Below are 15,633 nucleotides of genomic sequence, written 5' to 3' on the forward strand. Positions count from 1 at the left end.
CAGCTTCAGAGCAGCACATAAGGTTAGACAGAAGGAGGGGAGACAGTAATGTGACTCACATGGTCTTCCTCCCCCACTGCATCTCTGTTTTCCTGCGTCTAACTCTGTTCCTCTGTCTGCTAACGACAAGTTGAACAGCAACTGAGACATGTTGAGCGGAGTGATCAGTCAAATCACACACATAGTTCCCTGCTGACGTCACACACACACACACACACACACACACACTTACAACATTAGGCGAGGCTTCAGTACACCTTGAGCAACCTGAGCTTTAATGTGTCTCTTTTTTTTCCTTTTTTTTTTTTTACACAGCATTTAAAAAAAATGCTAATTACACAACTGAGAGTGATCAGAAGAAGCATGTGATGCAGCCTGACCTTGGTTTAAAAGACACACAGACTTGAGTTCAGTAATAATAATAACAATCCATGGGGCAAATAAAGACAAAATTTGAGGCCAAAGATAAGAAAATGTTTCATTACATCTACAGCACACATTTTTCCCGTGGGCAGGAGTGTGACATTATGAGATTGTACCATATACTGCCTCAGGCTATCTATGCGCATGTGCTATATTGCTAGAAAAAGTTGCTACTAGTGCAAGTTGGAGCATGGGGTTGTAATAATAGCAAAAAAATATATTTAATGCTCTAACAAGTTGAAGAGTTCAAGCTTGTTTAAGCTCCGTTTAGTGTGGTCTATGGCCTTACTACATTTTTATTCTTAACATGTAGATTTAGCACTTCTTTTGCTGCAGCTAGCAAATGAAATGTTTGCAACTGCGCAGACATTTTAAAACACATTTTAAAAGACATTTTTAAGACAACATGAGACACGTGCCTTAATGGAAGCAAGTAAACATGCAAGGCCCACTTAGCAGTCAGTGCAGACACTTGTTGGGCACATTCATACATACATCATCCATCTGAGATGAATGAAAACAGGACCGAAGGTCTAGTAGTTGTAAGCTTTGAAATGTCAATAACTGACAAAATCCAACAAGTAAATTCCCATGAATGTAATCTGCAAAATATTTTACATAACATTGTAATGGTCACTTGGAACAGCAGTAGTCAACAAAGTTCACATTCAAAGGTAGAGTAAAACATGACAGAACACAGCAGTCCTTGTTGTAATAAAACTAAACACATTGGCGCACTTTGACGTTCCTAAAATTATTCTGCCCCTCACCGTCCAAAACAAAATTAAATGAGATTCAATGGAATTTCACCCCCAGACAGTGGTTTCAAAGAAAGTGGTCCAGTCTGGCTGGATGTCATCTGATCTAGATGGAGCGGCAGGATATTACAGCGTCAGTAGCAGTTAAAGCAGGATATTACCATGACAAGTCCTAATTACAATCCCACACATCAGTGAGTCACATTCAGTGAGACTGTTGCCTAAATAACCAAAAATATGACTGTGTCTTTAATGGACAATCCTGCTTTTTTATTGACTATGCACACACAGACACAGACCCAGCAGCAGGGCTGCAGACTGGGCACCAAACGAACCATACCACAAATGGCTTTTATCGCCAAGTCTATGCAGCGGTGGCAGCTGTCAGACAGACAAAATCCTGATGGGTCTATTTGGGGGAGCATATTTCTAGAGAATTATTTTGCCATCCTATTCTTACCCAGTGTAAAAGTCTGACGAATCCATAATGCGCATACCGTGGCCTGCCAAGTATCCACATCCTACACACATAAGCGACATTAACATCGCCCTTTGCTAGCGGCTTTATGACAGGCACATCCTTTTAAAGTGCTGCTCCCATAAAAGTGGTAGTTTAATAGTAAATGTGGGTTAGGCAGATATTATGCAATACTACTACTACGACATCTCTGTTTACCTTTACAGTTGTGCATTAGCTAAATAAAAGATCTGATTAGGTGTGATTAGGCCAACAGCCCGTGGATTACTCCTGATACGGGGATAAAATCACCATGGATTACATGGTACACTGGTTCAGGCTAACTGGAACGGAGGGAAATCTGACCAAATCTATTTGCTACACAGAACGTCCATTAGCCAAATTAAAGCAAATGCTGCCTCTGATGCCAATTCACAGCTCACAGCAGCACAGTGGACTAGTGAAGCATTAGTGATCGGAGCTGGCAGTCTTCTTCATTAACCTGCGACCTCCTAATTCGGCTGGCTGATCAGAGAGGAAGATGACAGCGTTTAGTTTCTCTTTATCTCATTGTTGTGTTATAGACATGTGGAATAACCTATATGAACATCATCAAAATGATCAGGATCAGCATTTTAACCAAAACTGAGCAGCCATATTTCAGGGCTTTCAATCAGCCTTCAGTCACATCATCCACTGGAGATTGTATCTGTGCTACACTGAATGCTTTATTACACTATCTGTCACGGTGATGAACATAGCACAAGCGGTTTGCCCAAAACCAGTTTGGTCAATCCTGCTACAGTCTTATTTTACTGTACTTCTCAACTCCTGGGAATAATAAATTAAGAATAAGCAGGAGGCCCTGACTCTCTCCGCTTAACAGCACAATCAACAACATATCAAAATTTCACTGCAGTTACCACTCTTTAGCTCCTCGTCATATATAGGCTAGCAACTCACTAATGCTTGCATACAGCGTGACTACTGGGTCTGCACCCATCTACCTAAACTCTATAATACAAGCCACTGCACTCCTCCAACGAACGCTGGTGAGTAGCTCCTGGTAGCTCTCACACCCAGTGTTCCCTGTGAGTTGGCCTTTTGTCATGTAAATTACTTGACTTAAAGAAAAACTGCCCTCATCACTTCTCCTCTTCGGAGACCAGACTTGCTAACCCTCCCGTTTTTCATTGCCACAAAGCTAATGCCGTGTTTATCAGTGGAGGAGACGAACATAAATAAGCGATTACGGTAAATTGTAGTGCGTCTAGTTACAGTCGGCGTGTCAGAAATGATTAAAAGTGAGCTGAACAAGTATCTAACACACAGTTGCAGGCCCTCATTGTAGATAGTCATGTAGTATTAGATTAATTCAAGGGCACCGTTTCCTCTGCATCACTGTATCACTGTAAGTAGGAGAGCCTTGTTTATGATTATTATGAAAGCAATGACATGAGAGATGATATATGGTATTATTATTATTTTTAGAAGTAGTACTATATTGGTATTTCTCATACTTTCTGTTTCGCTGGCCCCCACAATACATACACTATCTAATGTTCATTAGTAGTAGTACTTTATAATAAATCTATTTCTAACAAGACAAGATTATTTTTAAACTGCATTATGTCATGGTATCGAAATGAGGTCTCAACAGGTTAGGGATAATCTTTGTTTACGTAATGAGTTTCTTAAAATAAGGGGGGAAAGAATATCTGCAATATATCGGCTATCAGCTTTTAAAATCCTCAAATATTGAGATCGGTATCGGACTTAAAAATCCCATATTGGTCGGGCTCTACTGTTAACAAACTTTGTAATATCCAAACATAAATGTAACAAAATGTGCTACTTTTCTTGAGAAAATAATCAGCAGATTTAAAAAATAATGAGAATACACTTTACAAAATTATAAACACTGCACTTTTGTTTTTGCCCCCATTCATCATGAGCTGAAGTCAAAGATCTAAGACTTTCTCTATGTACACAAAAGGCCTATTGCACGCTCCCTCAAAACTTGCGACATCTGTGCCATTGTGCTGTGTGATAGAACTGCACATCTTCGCGTGGCCTTTTATTGTGGCCAGCCTAAGGCACACCTGTGCAATACCCATGCTGCCTGATCGGCGTCTTGATATGCCACACCTGTGAGGAGGACGGATTATCTCGGCGAAGGAGAAGTGCTCGCTAACACAGATTTTGACAGATTTGTGAACAATATTTGAGAGAAATAGGCCTTTTGTGTACACAGAGAAAGTCTTAGATCTTTGACTTCAGGTCATGAAGAATGGGGCAAAAACTAAAGAGTTGCGTTTATAACTATGTTTAGTGTAATTGCTAGTTGTAACTGTTTTTAAGCCAATGACACGTCACACTTAACAATCTTGTCCCTCTACCTTCAAAACAATAATGCTGCTTTCCAAATAATGTCCTAGCTTCAATATCAATTTAATAAAATGAATGGTGCTCTGAAAATGCCATTACCCTAGACGACACACATATTAATTAAGACATTATGGTTAGTTTTTATATTGAAACGCAGAAGGTTAAGTGCCCGGGGGGGCTGTTGTCTCTTTCACTTATTCCTGTCTAGATTAAGCTCCAGCATCACCATCGCTATTTAGCAGACAGCGCAAATCTGCTCAGAGGCCAATCAGCAAAATTAGAGGGAGCACCTTAATTTGATGTGACTGTAATAAGATTTACAGTGGACTTTGATGGGTGTGTCAGAAGAATAAAACCATCCAGATCTACAAAGACATCATGGCAGTGCATCCCATACAATAGTTTATTTGTGGTTGTATTGTGTGGGGTTTATTTATTGGCCACCATGTATAGAATTTCTTTTTTGACTATTTAAAATAGGCAAAATATTATTTCTTTGTAGAGAGGCACGCAGCACATCGACTTGCTCAGACAGACCTGTCTGTGAACGGCCCCTGAATAGCTGCTGCGGCAGCTGAAGCAGCAAAAGAGGGCCAGGAAGGGATAGCTGTAGTTAATGAAGAGAAAGGTGTAGGAGAAGAGGACAGCAGCAAACATGTAGGCAGGTCAGAATAAAAGGCTCTCTCAGGAAAAAGGGGGCCTCATTTATTTTCTTCACTGTATTTACTTTGTTATTTGTTTGACACAATGTCAAGCAATTTAGCTGTGGCCTACATACTGTATTGTTCAGTTATTTATTTGTCACAAAGTACTTGGCCTTAAAATATTTGCAGTGGAGCACCTTATATACGGTATTATCTAATATTAATTTATTTAAAGAACCTCCTAACCACCACCACAAATAGAGTAACACAGAGTATAAAACGATGGGAAGCTTGAAGAGCTGTGTGTGGGACGGTTTGAACCGATATGTGGTGGAAAGTCTGCCGTTGTCAGCACACGTAGGAAACACAACCTCCCATTTTGTCAGGCCTCAGCAAAACACTAAGCGGCACCTTGGAAGGAGTTTTCCAACATTGTTTCACCGCATGAAATGTTTCCACGGAAGGACAGACAAGTGAGGGGGGCAGCAGAGTCACTGTTCTGGTCTCACATGACACTTGTTAGCAAAGTTCAGACGGCTTCTATTCAGGGCCGGCCTGCCAGTGATTACTATGAGTGAGTTATTTTCATCAGACAGAGCAAATTTCGCTCCCATTATGGAGCTGTTTAAAGAGATGGGAAATGAGGTTGGAGAGGCGGTTATCAGGCTCACTAAGCTCATTCTAAGTAATGTTGTCACCTGCCAACTTTTTTTCCTGGTTACTCAAGTTCATTCACAAACATCAACTGTTTTTATTGGAACTACTCTCTAACAAAGAAATAACCCTTTAGAAAACTGTTCTGTCAAACCACAACATGTTTCTGTTAAGATGTGTGTTGCCTTTAAGTTTTGCAAATGTAATTTTTTCAATGCTTTGAACAGCAAACACACCACTCACCTCTTCTATATTGCGGTTGTGGCACATGTTGTAGAGACAGATGCACCAAATAAAAGCCATCAGAATGGCTCAAATCACGATGGGTAAGTGAGTGAGAGAATGTGGGGGGTTTTCTGGGTTGAACTGAAGCTTTAAAATGGGAAACCGAAGTCACAATGTTTAACATCAGGGACAAGCGGAGCCAGTAAAGTGCTGCACTGTGGCTTTTGCACGTAGTCACACCAAATATAGGTCCACGTTCCCCTAAACAGCTTGGATTCAGCACAGGCTGTCCCAGTTAGGCACCTTTCACCACAACTTTCCTCGAAACTCAACTCCCCAATGTCCCCTGCAACTGTCATAACCACAATCTGTCAAACTTCAACAGACCACATCCAGCTGCAGCTCACTTAATGTGTGCATCCTGAAAGAAGACAGAAATGAACACACACAACATGAATAAAACACAAAGAGGGGACATGTTTAGAGGCAGGTAGGTCGCTCATTTTCAGAATGAGGGCAAGCAGTAGGAGGGTCACCACTTCAAATCGAATTCAACATGACATCACCTCTCAACAATACAGAAAATCCTTCTGCTCACACTTACAGGCAGTAAATACACCAATGCACCAGCTAGAAGTTGCATCACAACCACATGCTGATTTATTGAGTGTCCAAACACTTAGATGATTCTCCAATTTAAAGTTGCAACTATCAGTTAGTATATTGACTTTGCTTTTGATGACTAGACTAATTGTATAAAAATAGTAAAACACAAAAAACAGAAAAAACATCAGTTTTCAGAGCCCAGGGTGACAACATTAAGTTATTCCAACTAAAAGTGATATTCTATTTACAATATCATAGAATATATTAGAAATCTTCCTAATTCAAAAGCAAACGTATGGCCTTTTGGTTGATTAAATTACGAATCAACACTGATGTCAAATCAAATAGCTGTCAACTGACTAATCACTTTTATTAGCAGGCAAATAAGAGCTTCATAATAGTCGAGAGGTACGTTGTGCTACAGTGTACACTATTATCATGACATTTTCTCACTGTTGTTAACGTTACAGGCTCCGTGATTGCTCGACTAACGAAAAAAATATCTATTATCTTTATTTATTATTATCTATTGTCATTTATAGTCCATTTTTCTAACCACAAAGACTGGCCTTATCTCTTCAAACCTCTCACATAGATCGTCATTAACACATAGTTAACACACAAACACATGTAACGTTAAGGTAATATTTCTGTCTGGGTTAGCTAGCTGCTTAACAGCTACTTTATGGTCCGAAACAAAGTCCGCAGAGGGAATAAATACACCTGTCAGGCGTTGATTTTCTACGGGATGCTACCTTAGCTAGTATTCCTGAAGGGATTAACTACACTTGCTGATATTTGTACAGCATTCCTTTGAACTTTCTTAGATATAGGAATACTTGTGTACACTTTCAGTAAGGGAGTAAAAGCCCTACATGTAACTTATATTCACGCTGTGCAAGGGAGTCACAGCTCGTGTCTGCGCGTCTGTCTCGCTTTACAGGAGCTAATCTGTCGCTAACGTTAGCTAGCTAATTAGCTGCCTCGCTAAACATTCCTCAGCGTCCCAAACACTGCCGCAATCAAAAGCTCCGCACCCTGACGTACGTTACCTTCTCTCCTGGCGTGAGACAGTCCTTGGAGAAAAGAACACGCACTCAAATTGGCCCGGGTGAGGTTAAATTCCCGTAAACTTTCCTGTCGACCGACTACCGTGTAAAAGTAGTTCTTTACTTGGGAGGATTGGCGGACAGCGGAGCTCCCGACTCTCCTGTCCGTTCCTGGCCGGTGTAATCCGCAGCAGTGCTCGTATCCGCGGACTCACGCCTGCCCTGACAACTTTGGCAACTACCTTCAAGCAAATATCGCCTATTACGAAGAGATATCACTCCGCAGCTCTTTCAGGAGGAAACCTGACCCGCCTTGCGCTCCGGGCGACAATGTGTGAACTTCGGCGTTACCATGGTGACCAACCTGTTAGAGGGCAATGTCAGACCTATGTGTCAGACCCGATATCTGACCAGTTTTATTTGACTGTTACTACAACCTGTCGTCATATATGTAATACTAACTACAAACGGTGGATATCAATTGGCTGGGTTTTCTTTTCCATCAAATTATTAGTTGGGTCCTGTTCGGAGTGGAAGCATATTCAGAGTGAGAGCTCTTGTCTAATTTGCAGTCTATGGTCCGAGCCCTCAGGTGTTACGGGGAGCAAACGGAAAATCAGCGACACCTGACGGTTATAAAGTAAAACTACAAATACATTACCGCTTCAGAGGTGCGGGTAGCTAGGTGGATTTTGTTAACTTCACACAAATCCAGGCTAGGTAGGCCTTGTGCTAAGTAAGATTTAGTTATTTATTTGTGTACCATTAGCCACCACCAAGGTAGCAAATACTCTGCCTGTGGTCCACACAAGTAAACATGACATCATAATGTAAAACAATTAATTATTTATAAATCCAAGGCAAGAGGGAACAAAATAATTACCACAAACCTGATCAATACTACATGGCCAAAAGTATGTCGACACCCTGTCTTTACACCTGCGTGTAAATGCTGAACATCTTTTTGTTAAAGAAGAATCCACTCCTCTAGTTTGCAGGCTTTCCACCACATTTTGGAACCTGGCTCCACAGTGATGTTGGGCCTGGCTCAGTGCCCTAGTTTACTGGATGGGGTTGAATTCAGGATCTGTGCAATCCAGTCAAGTTATTCCACACCTAACCTAACAATTTCTTTATGGACCTGGTTTTGTATACAGGGCCATTAGCAAGTTGAAACCAGAAAGAACATTCCCCAAATTATTGCCAAGTTGGAAGCACAGTATTGTCTTAAATACAAATTATAAATTGTAGCATTAAGATTTAATTTAATTGGAACTAAGTGGCCAATCCCAAACCAAAAGTACACAGAAATATTGGCCAATGATCCAGTACCTTGTCCACTGATGGATCCTCAAAACTGTCCATTTAAAAATTGACCAACTATTACACAGTAATAAAAAAAGTGGCTACACTTTGTTTTTTTTGGCATGACTTCTGAAAATGAACTTTTCAAGACTAACTTCATCCGAGTGATTTCAGAAAATCCATTCTTAAGCATGATGCCCCAGTATTGTTCTTTTCTCGCTTCACTCTTGCAAAACAACCAAACACAAAAAGGACAGAGAGATGCAAGTGTTTTCTCATAAGTATTTAATCACACATACATTTACATCATGCAATCAATCCAAAACTGTGATCTCATGAACTTCCCATCTCTGTCCATATCAGAGCCCTGCTATTTGTGCCCCAGTTCTCCAGGAATGATCCAGTACCTTGTCCACTGATGGATCCTCAAAACTGTCCATTTAAAAATTGACCAACTATTACACAGTAATAAAAAAAGTGGCTACACTTTGTTTTTTTTGGCATGACTTCTGAAAATGAACTTTTCAAGACTAACTTCATCCGAGTGATTTCAGAAAATCCATTCTTAAGCATGATGCCCCAGTATTGTTCTTTTCTCGCTTCACTCTTGCAAAACAACCAAACACAAAAAGGACAGAGAGATGCAAGTGTTTTCTCATAAGTATTTAATCACACATACATTTACATCATGCAATCAATCCAAAACTGTGATCTCATGAACTTCCCATCTCTGTCCATATCAGAGCCCTGCTATTTGTGCCCCAGTTCTCCAGGAATGATCCAGTACCTTGTCCACTGATGGATCCTCAAAACTGTCCATTTAAAAATTGACCAACTATTACACAGTAATAAAAAAAGTGGCTACACTTTGTTTTTTTTAAATTTAGAATGAATGCAAAATTCAATTTAGGTCAACACCACAAATATTCTTTGCTGTTTTTTTATTAACTATTTTTTCCCCATTTCATATCCAGTTTTGGTGGAAGGTCAAAGGATAAACATTTTGAGGTCCATGCTGCAAAGTCTTAACTAATCTAGAAGATTACACAGAGGGAATAAACCATCTCGATAGACACCAAACACTGTCCTGTCATAAATACCGGGGAGCTACTCCTCCCTGCAGACTGTAGAAAGTACTTAATACTACTTGCTTACAGTTCAATTTACAGAGTTTTGGACCCCCCCCCCCCCCCCTAAGTCAAACAGCCACATATGGAGTGTTTTTCTGAGTGAAGGTATTTTGAAGAAGTGCTTTTAAACCCAATGATCCTGTTACAAGATAACAGGTTTTAGTATGACATCTGACGAGAAAAAGACAAAATCCTATACCCCTTTTACCAGCTCAATCTGTTCCACTAGTCTCAGACAAAAATGTACTTTGCAAAGTTCCTTTGATCTGTATTTCTAAAAAGCTGAAACTGACTTGAAAATCTACTACTGCGCTGGACAGTAAAGCCCGCCCATCTCGTCGTCGACAGCGATTTTACTGTCCAGTACAATAGCAGATACTCTTTCTTTTAGAATATGGTCCAGAAAAACTCCTGTATCATGTTCCAGCTTTTCAGAAAGGACAGCGAAAGAAGCCCTCATTGACAAAATACAGTGAGAACCAAAAGTTAGCGGATCACAAGCTGACAATGAAGAGAGGCAAGACTTTGACTCTGTTTGGCATGATTACTGCTGCAAGCACCGCTTGATTGCACCTGACAGACAGTGTATTCTACAGTATATTGCACTTGCAAAAGATGTTAGTGTTCTCATGCTGGGGTTACAGCCACTCCAAGCTCTTTGCCAATGCACTGGGGCTTCATCACAGGGTTAAAACTAATTAAAAACAAAACAAAAAACAAGCTGTGGTGGGAATTACAATGAAAAAAGAAAAGAAAATCATGAAATGACAAAAAAAATACCACAAAGACAACAAAACAAAGTAATTTCTACACCCCCTGGCTAGATTAAGTTAAATGAACACTTCCTGCAGATGATGACAGAAGATTGTTGGGCAACTTTAGACCCTGCTCTCCTGACTTGCTGATCAGCAGCAAGGGTCTGACCCATCAATTTTACACCGCCGCCCGCCGTTCCCCTTCAAATATGCATCTATGTGATCTACGGAGCAGTGAAAGAGGTACAGTACATAGAACCCAGCAAAACATATTGCTTCCTGCAAATTTACAACCAAGGGGGCACTTACAGTTACAGGTCCTAAATCTATGAGAAACAACTAAAAGGGCGTGAGGGAAGACATAAAAAAAATATATATTATTGAAGCGAGGCACCCTTGAAAAGAAATCATGATACGGACAGGGATCAAACAGAACAAAACAAAAAAAACGGTCCTGGAGATGAGTGAGTGACAGCGACCCAGCTAGGACAGGACAAGCGCTGTGTGTGCGGCCTCAGCCTATACGCCGGCAGTCTATGTGCTCCAATGTGCAGAGAGATATAAATAGCGTCCATAAACACAGCATTATTAACCACTGAGAGAAGTAAAAACAGTACATTTAGCTACTTAGCATGGGCTATGCTAAAAGGTGGAAGTTTGTTGTGTTAACCGGATCATTCTCTTCCTTCCTTTCTACATTCTTCACATCCTTCTCATGAAGTCACCAATAACGAGTATAGGTTTTATTTTAACTTAATGATAAAAACAATTGGCCTCCACAGGTATTTAGTTAAATACATCTTACAGTACACCGTTGCACGTCTTGGCTATGCATTTTTTTAATCCTTCTTTTTAGCCGTTCCCCTATTTCCATACAGCTCTCTCTCTCTCTCTCTCCCTCTCTGTCCAGGGAAGCGTGTGCAGTAGTGCCAGTTTTACATCTGTACAAGACCGGACAGAACAGTAGTGCTCAACGCCATCTAGTCAATTCAAAACCGTACAGTTTTTTTTGTAGTTTTTTTTCCTTAAAGAAGCATGTAAAATCTATCCAGAGAAAAGTGTGGTTAACAACCAATAATAGTAATGATGAAATGTACAGAGGTTAGCCTACAGGATCAAGCTATTTCTTGTGGTAGGGTCTCCTTTTTTTTTGTGTTTTTACTTGTTTGTTTTTATTTTTTCAGATCTTGCTACCCCTTACATTCAGCTTGGCACAGTGCAGAACTACTCGCACGACAACGACCGATGACGACAGACTGCGCAAAACATAAACCGAAGCTACACATTTGAGGTGCGCGCGGTTTCGCTCGTCGAGGCTGCGCTCAAGACTGTGTTTGGTTCAGTGGGAAAGAATATTATCTTGATTTTTGTAAATCAAATTGGTTGTCTTTTTTTTTTTATTATATCCAGTTAAGAGAAAAAGATATAAGTCATGATGAGAATTGGGGGGAGTGGGTGGAGGTGTGGGGGTTGGAGCTGTACAGGCCAGGAATATTTATATATATATATTTATATTTCAGAAACTCCCTCGTAGCTCCAAAGCAGCGACGGGGAGCCTGTTCACTGTAATGGAATGACAGGTTGTCGGGGTGGGCGGGGGGTGATATCGGCTTCTTCAATGGGGTCGTCTCTAGACTGCTTCTATTCAGCTGCAGATGAACAGAAAGAAAAGGATGTTGTTAGTGAATGTCATACTTTCTCCACACACACACCTGCTACATCATACACGTCAAACTCATTTCATTTTAAGCGAAACAAGGAAAACCTGAGCATTTAATAACTCTTTCAACATTTTAAAACTTTATTTCTGTATTTATTTCTTCTATTGATGAGTCCTCATTATTGCGTAAACGCTAACTTGATCGTTTTATTCTTCCTTTGTTGATGTTTTCTTATTCTGTAAAAGAAGTTTGTTCACTTTGTGTTTTAAAAACTGCTATAAAAATGGAAGTATTGTATATTTAGCTGGTTCTATCACTCTGTCAGTCACCAGATGCAGAGAACAAATGTAACTTTAACAGAGGGCAGTTATATATGCTCAGCACTAGGCTTTAACGGGATGGTTTACAGTGGAAACATAGAGAGCAATTAAGGAGGGTATGATGACATGTAACAAAGCGAATCCTTGAACACATCATACAGAAACCTAGAATATTAAAAGCTTCTAGACGCAGTCTCTTGGTTTCTGCAGTGTTCCGCTTACTTCTTGTCTGGTTTGCCGCTGCCTCCTCCCCTGATGGCCACGGTCTGACTGTTCTGGTAGAAGCCTCCCCCGCTGCGGTTGATGTTGGGGTGGGTGGGAGACGCCACTGGCTGCTGCCCGGGCCGGATAGGCTTGGCTGGAGACGGGAGGGGAGGGGAGAGAGAGGAGAGTGAGGATTAGCCTTTTCAGATGAAGTCATCAGTGCTTGTGATGTCGGGGAGATTTGCATTTGATTTCAGGCAAAGAAAGTAATTATACTGTTTTCCAAGATCTCCTCTGTCAGTCTAATGAGAAAAACACATAAAATCTAACTGCAAGTCAGAGAAAGCAACTGACAATCAGGCAGGTGGTGGAGAATTTGGGAAGTCTTTTCAAGTTTACATATAACAGAAAATGCCAAATGTTGCAGGCATCCAGCCCTACTAACCGATCTGAGCCGAATGTCCCCTCCTGGCCATGTTCTTGGCTCTGACGGCCTCCTTGATGCGGTCCACCTCCTGCTGGTAGCGCTTGCGGTCGCGGGCGGCGTTCTCCTTGGCCTCCTTCAGAGCAGACTCCAGGGCCTTGACCCGCTCAGCCGTAGCACGAAGACGCTTTTCCAGTTTAGGAAGCTCACAGCGCAGGTCTGCATTATCACGTACCAGCTGTGAGACAATTTTACATCGTTTTAAATTCATTTCCTTCATTTAAGTTTCTACTTCAGTCTACACAGGGGGAAAACGGGCAGATAGATAAGAGCAAGGAGAAGAAGGGAGAGCAAACTGAAATAAGGCAGAGAGAGCAAGAAGGGGAAAAAAAGCAGGACTGATGCAAAGGGAGAAAAATCAGGCAAGCGTAATGTGAAATCCTAAAACAGAAAGACTCTTTGAATTGTTTCTTGGTGTGCACATTAAAATCCTACCTGTTTGTGAACTTTGGTGAGCTGCTCAAGATTGTTCTCAAGAAAGGAGATTTTCTGTTTCTGTGCTGCGCTGCCACCTGTGTCATCTGAGTCCATTTCAGCGCTCTGCGAAACAAATAAAACACAAGCATTAAAACTTCAGTAAACCACAGGGGAACCTAATCATTTAACCTGTGCCACTTCAGTCATTCTGCCAGCTTTGCTGTTCATGGCAGAACTACTGTGTAATTTTGATGCTTTTGGTTTTTTGCTAAACAAACTCAACTCATTGCAATCGTAAGAGATTTTCTTGGTAAGCACACAATAAACATCATAAGCAGTTCACCTTTTTCACTCTGGTAGCCAAGTCCTGGACAAAGAGCTTCCTCAAGTTGTGCAGGGTCTGCAGCTCCTTGGCCTTGAGAGGAAAAAGACATGTTAGATGCAAGAATGAAACACAACATATATTAAATTTAGATCTAAGAAACTCACTGCAACAGCAAATGTGAACAGATGTTCCTATGTTTTTAAAAGCTCACTACAGAGTGTTGAATTCCAAATTCTCACACTCATTGTAATTATAATGAATTTACTGTAAATACTGCTGAATCGACAAAAAAAACTTGATGAAAGACATGTAGTAGAAATTACTGGTCTGACTTGTGTTTCTCTGATATTTCCTTTGGCATTTGGCATTTACGACTTGCAGCAATGTGCCAATACAACCAGTAAACAAGAACTCAACCATACATGAAATTCTACTTGGAGAGAGATTTAACACCACTAGCTGATACGACACAGAGCCACAGTTAAGTGCTTTTCATCATCAGCTGATTTAAATGAACTCACCACTGTCTCCTCCAGACCCTTCAGGTCCTGTCTGGCCTGCTCCCTTCTGTCCTGCATCACCCTGAACAAAAACAACAACAATTCGAATCCACCACAGTGCAGTTTGTATGAAATTACAGACAGTAAAACAGGTGCTATACAGCAGCAGCACATTTATTGTATTTGGCCATTAACCAGAACCATATTGACTCAACGGAGTGAAAAGAGTGACCCGTGGTCAGTGTGTGTGTGTGACGTACGTAAGCTCGTGCAGCTTGCGGCTCTTCTCCTGGTCGGTGGATTTGAGTTTCTCGTGCTCCACTCTGAGCCTCTCCTGCTCCAGCATGATCTTCTGGTTCAGACTGGAAAAGGCAACATAGCATCATGTTTATATGAACCTTCTGGCAGAATCTCTGTGTCTGTGTGAACACACTACATCTCTAACGGGACCATGAAATGTAAGTCTTACTCCTGCAGCTCAGTGATGAGTTTCTCCTTGTTGTCCAGCTCATCTCTCAGGCTGCTGATCTGCTTCTGATGAGCTTCACGGTGGGAGTGAATCTGCTTCTCCACTGCTTCCTGAAAACACACACACACACACACACACACACACACACACACACACATTCAGAGTTTTGAATTGGTTGTTGAATTCTAAATACATTTTCTCTTCCTTGTAGAATCTGCAAAGCTGTACTGCACACCACTGTTTAAGAGGGCCGAGGAACATACCTTGACTTCATTGGCAGTCTGGATCTCATTCTCTTTCTCCATAGCATGGACTTTCTCTGTAAAACATAAACACAGGGTTTGTTGTCATGAGATGGGAGTAGAGGGATTTTAGTCTTCACTGAACCCTAAGAATATGAGAATTAGTTAGGAGTTAGTATTTCACTTATTGATTTTTGTTACAAATAAAGCAACAGCCACATTTTTTCCTGCTGATTCAGACCTTTATAGACTTAGTACTATATTATTAGTACCTTATTCCATACTGCTGCAGTCTTGTGCATACCTTTTAGCACTTGCTGTGGTCTGCCTTATTGTACAGACAATACGTCAGTATCAGGAATCAACGACTGGAACTGAAAACAGTGTTTCGTAATCAGTGCCCAGTTTTTATAAATTTTGAGCCGGTTCCAACTGAGGATCAGTTTTTGAAACCTAACTAGCAAGTTTTTCAAGTTGGATAACAATGTTGAGCTTAAAGAGTTCCTGAAAGGCTGTTTAACTTTTAATCCACAGCTGCTGTTAGGATTTATTTGCCTTCAATAGAATAGAAATAGAATTAAAGTGAGCGCTGGTGTCACTGCGTATATATCTACTGG

At 40.9% G+C, this 15,633-nt stretch overlaps 2 protein-coding genes across 5 annotated transcripts in view; both read right to left on the reverse strand.

The window, feature by feature from the left end:
• Window positions 1-7,528, reverse strand: part of LOC123971972 (rho GTPase-activating protein 12-like) — a 63,390-nt gene extending 55,862 nt beyond the window's left edge. For 2 of the 4 annotated variants that reach the window (XM_046051116.1, XM_046051114.1), the window contains exon 1: window positions 7,208-7,528. The gene's annotated coding sequence lies outside the window, so the exon portion shown is untranslated. The remainder of the gene's footprint in view (window positions 1-7,207) is intronic. The other 2 variants (XM_046051117.1, XM_046051115.1) reach the window with 1 other exon arrangement.
• A 1,629-nt stretch (window positions 7,529-9,157) lies between these two features.
• Window positions 9,158-15,633, reverse strand: part of LOC123973093 (kinesin-1 heavy chain) — a 23,138-nt gene continuing 16,662 nt past the window's right edge. Inside the window, exons 19-26 of the mRNA XM_046052964.1 lie at window positions 14,775-14,884; window positions 14,566-14,667; window positions 14,327-14,387; window positions 13,824-13,895; window positions 13,499-13,603; window positions 13,025-13,241; window positions 12,598-12,733; window positions 9,158-12,043 (exon numbers count right to left, since the gene is read on the reverse strand). Coding sequence (XP_045908920.1) covers window positions 12,040-12,043; window positions 12,598-12,733; window positions 13,025-13,241; window positions 13,499-13,603; window positions 13,824-13,895; window positions 14,327-14,387; window positions 14,566-14,667; window positions 14,775-14,884 — 807 coding nt within the window. The 3' untranslated portion in view covers window positions 9,158-12,039. The remainder of the gene's footprint in view (window positions 12,044-12,597; window positions 12,734-13,024; window positions 13,242-13,498; window positions 13,604-13,823; window positions 13,896-14,326; window positions 14,388-14,565; window positions 14,668-14,774; window positions 14,885-15,633) is intronic.

This window comes from Micropterus dolomieu, linkage group LG06 (genome assembly GCF_021292245.1).
Source record: "Micropterus dolomieu isolate WLL.071019.BEF.003 ecotype Adirondacks linkage group LG06, ASM2129224v1, whole genome shotgun sequence".
Classification (NCBI taxonomy): Eukaryota; Metazoa; Chordata; class Actinopteri; order Centrarchiformes; family Centrarchidae; genus Micropterus; species Micropterus dolomieu.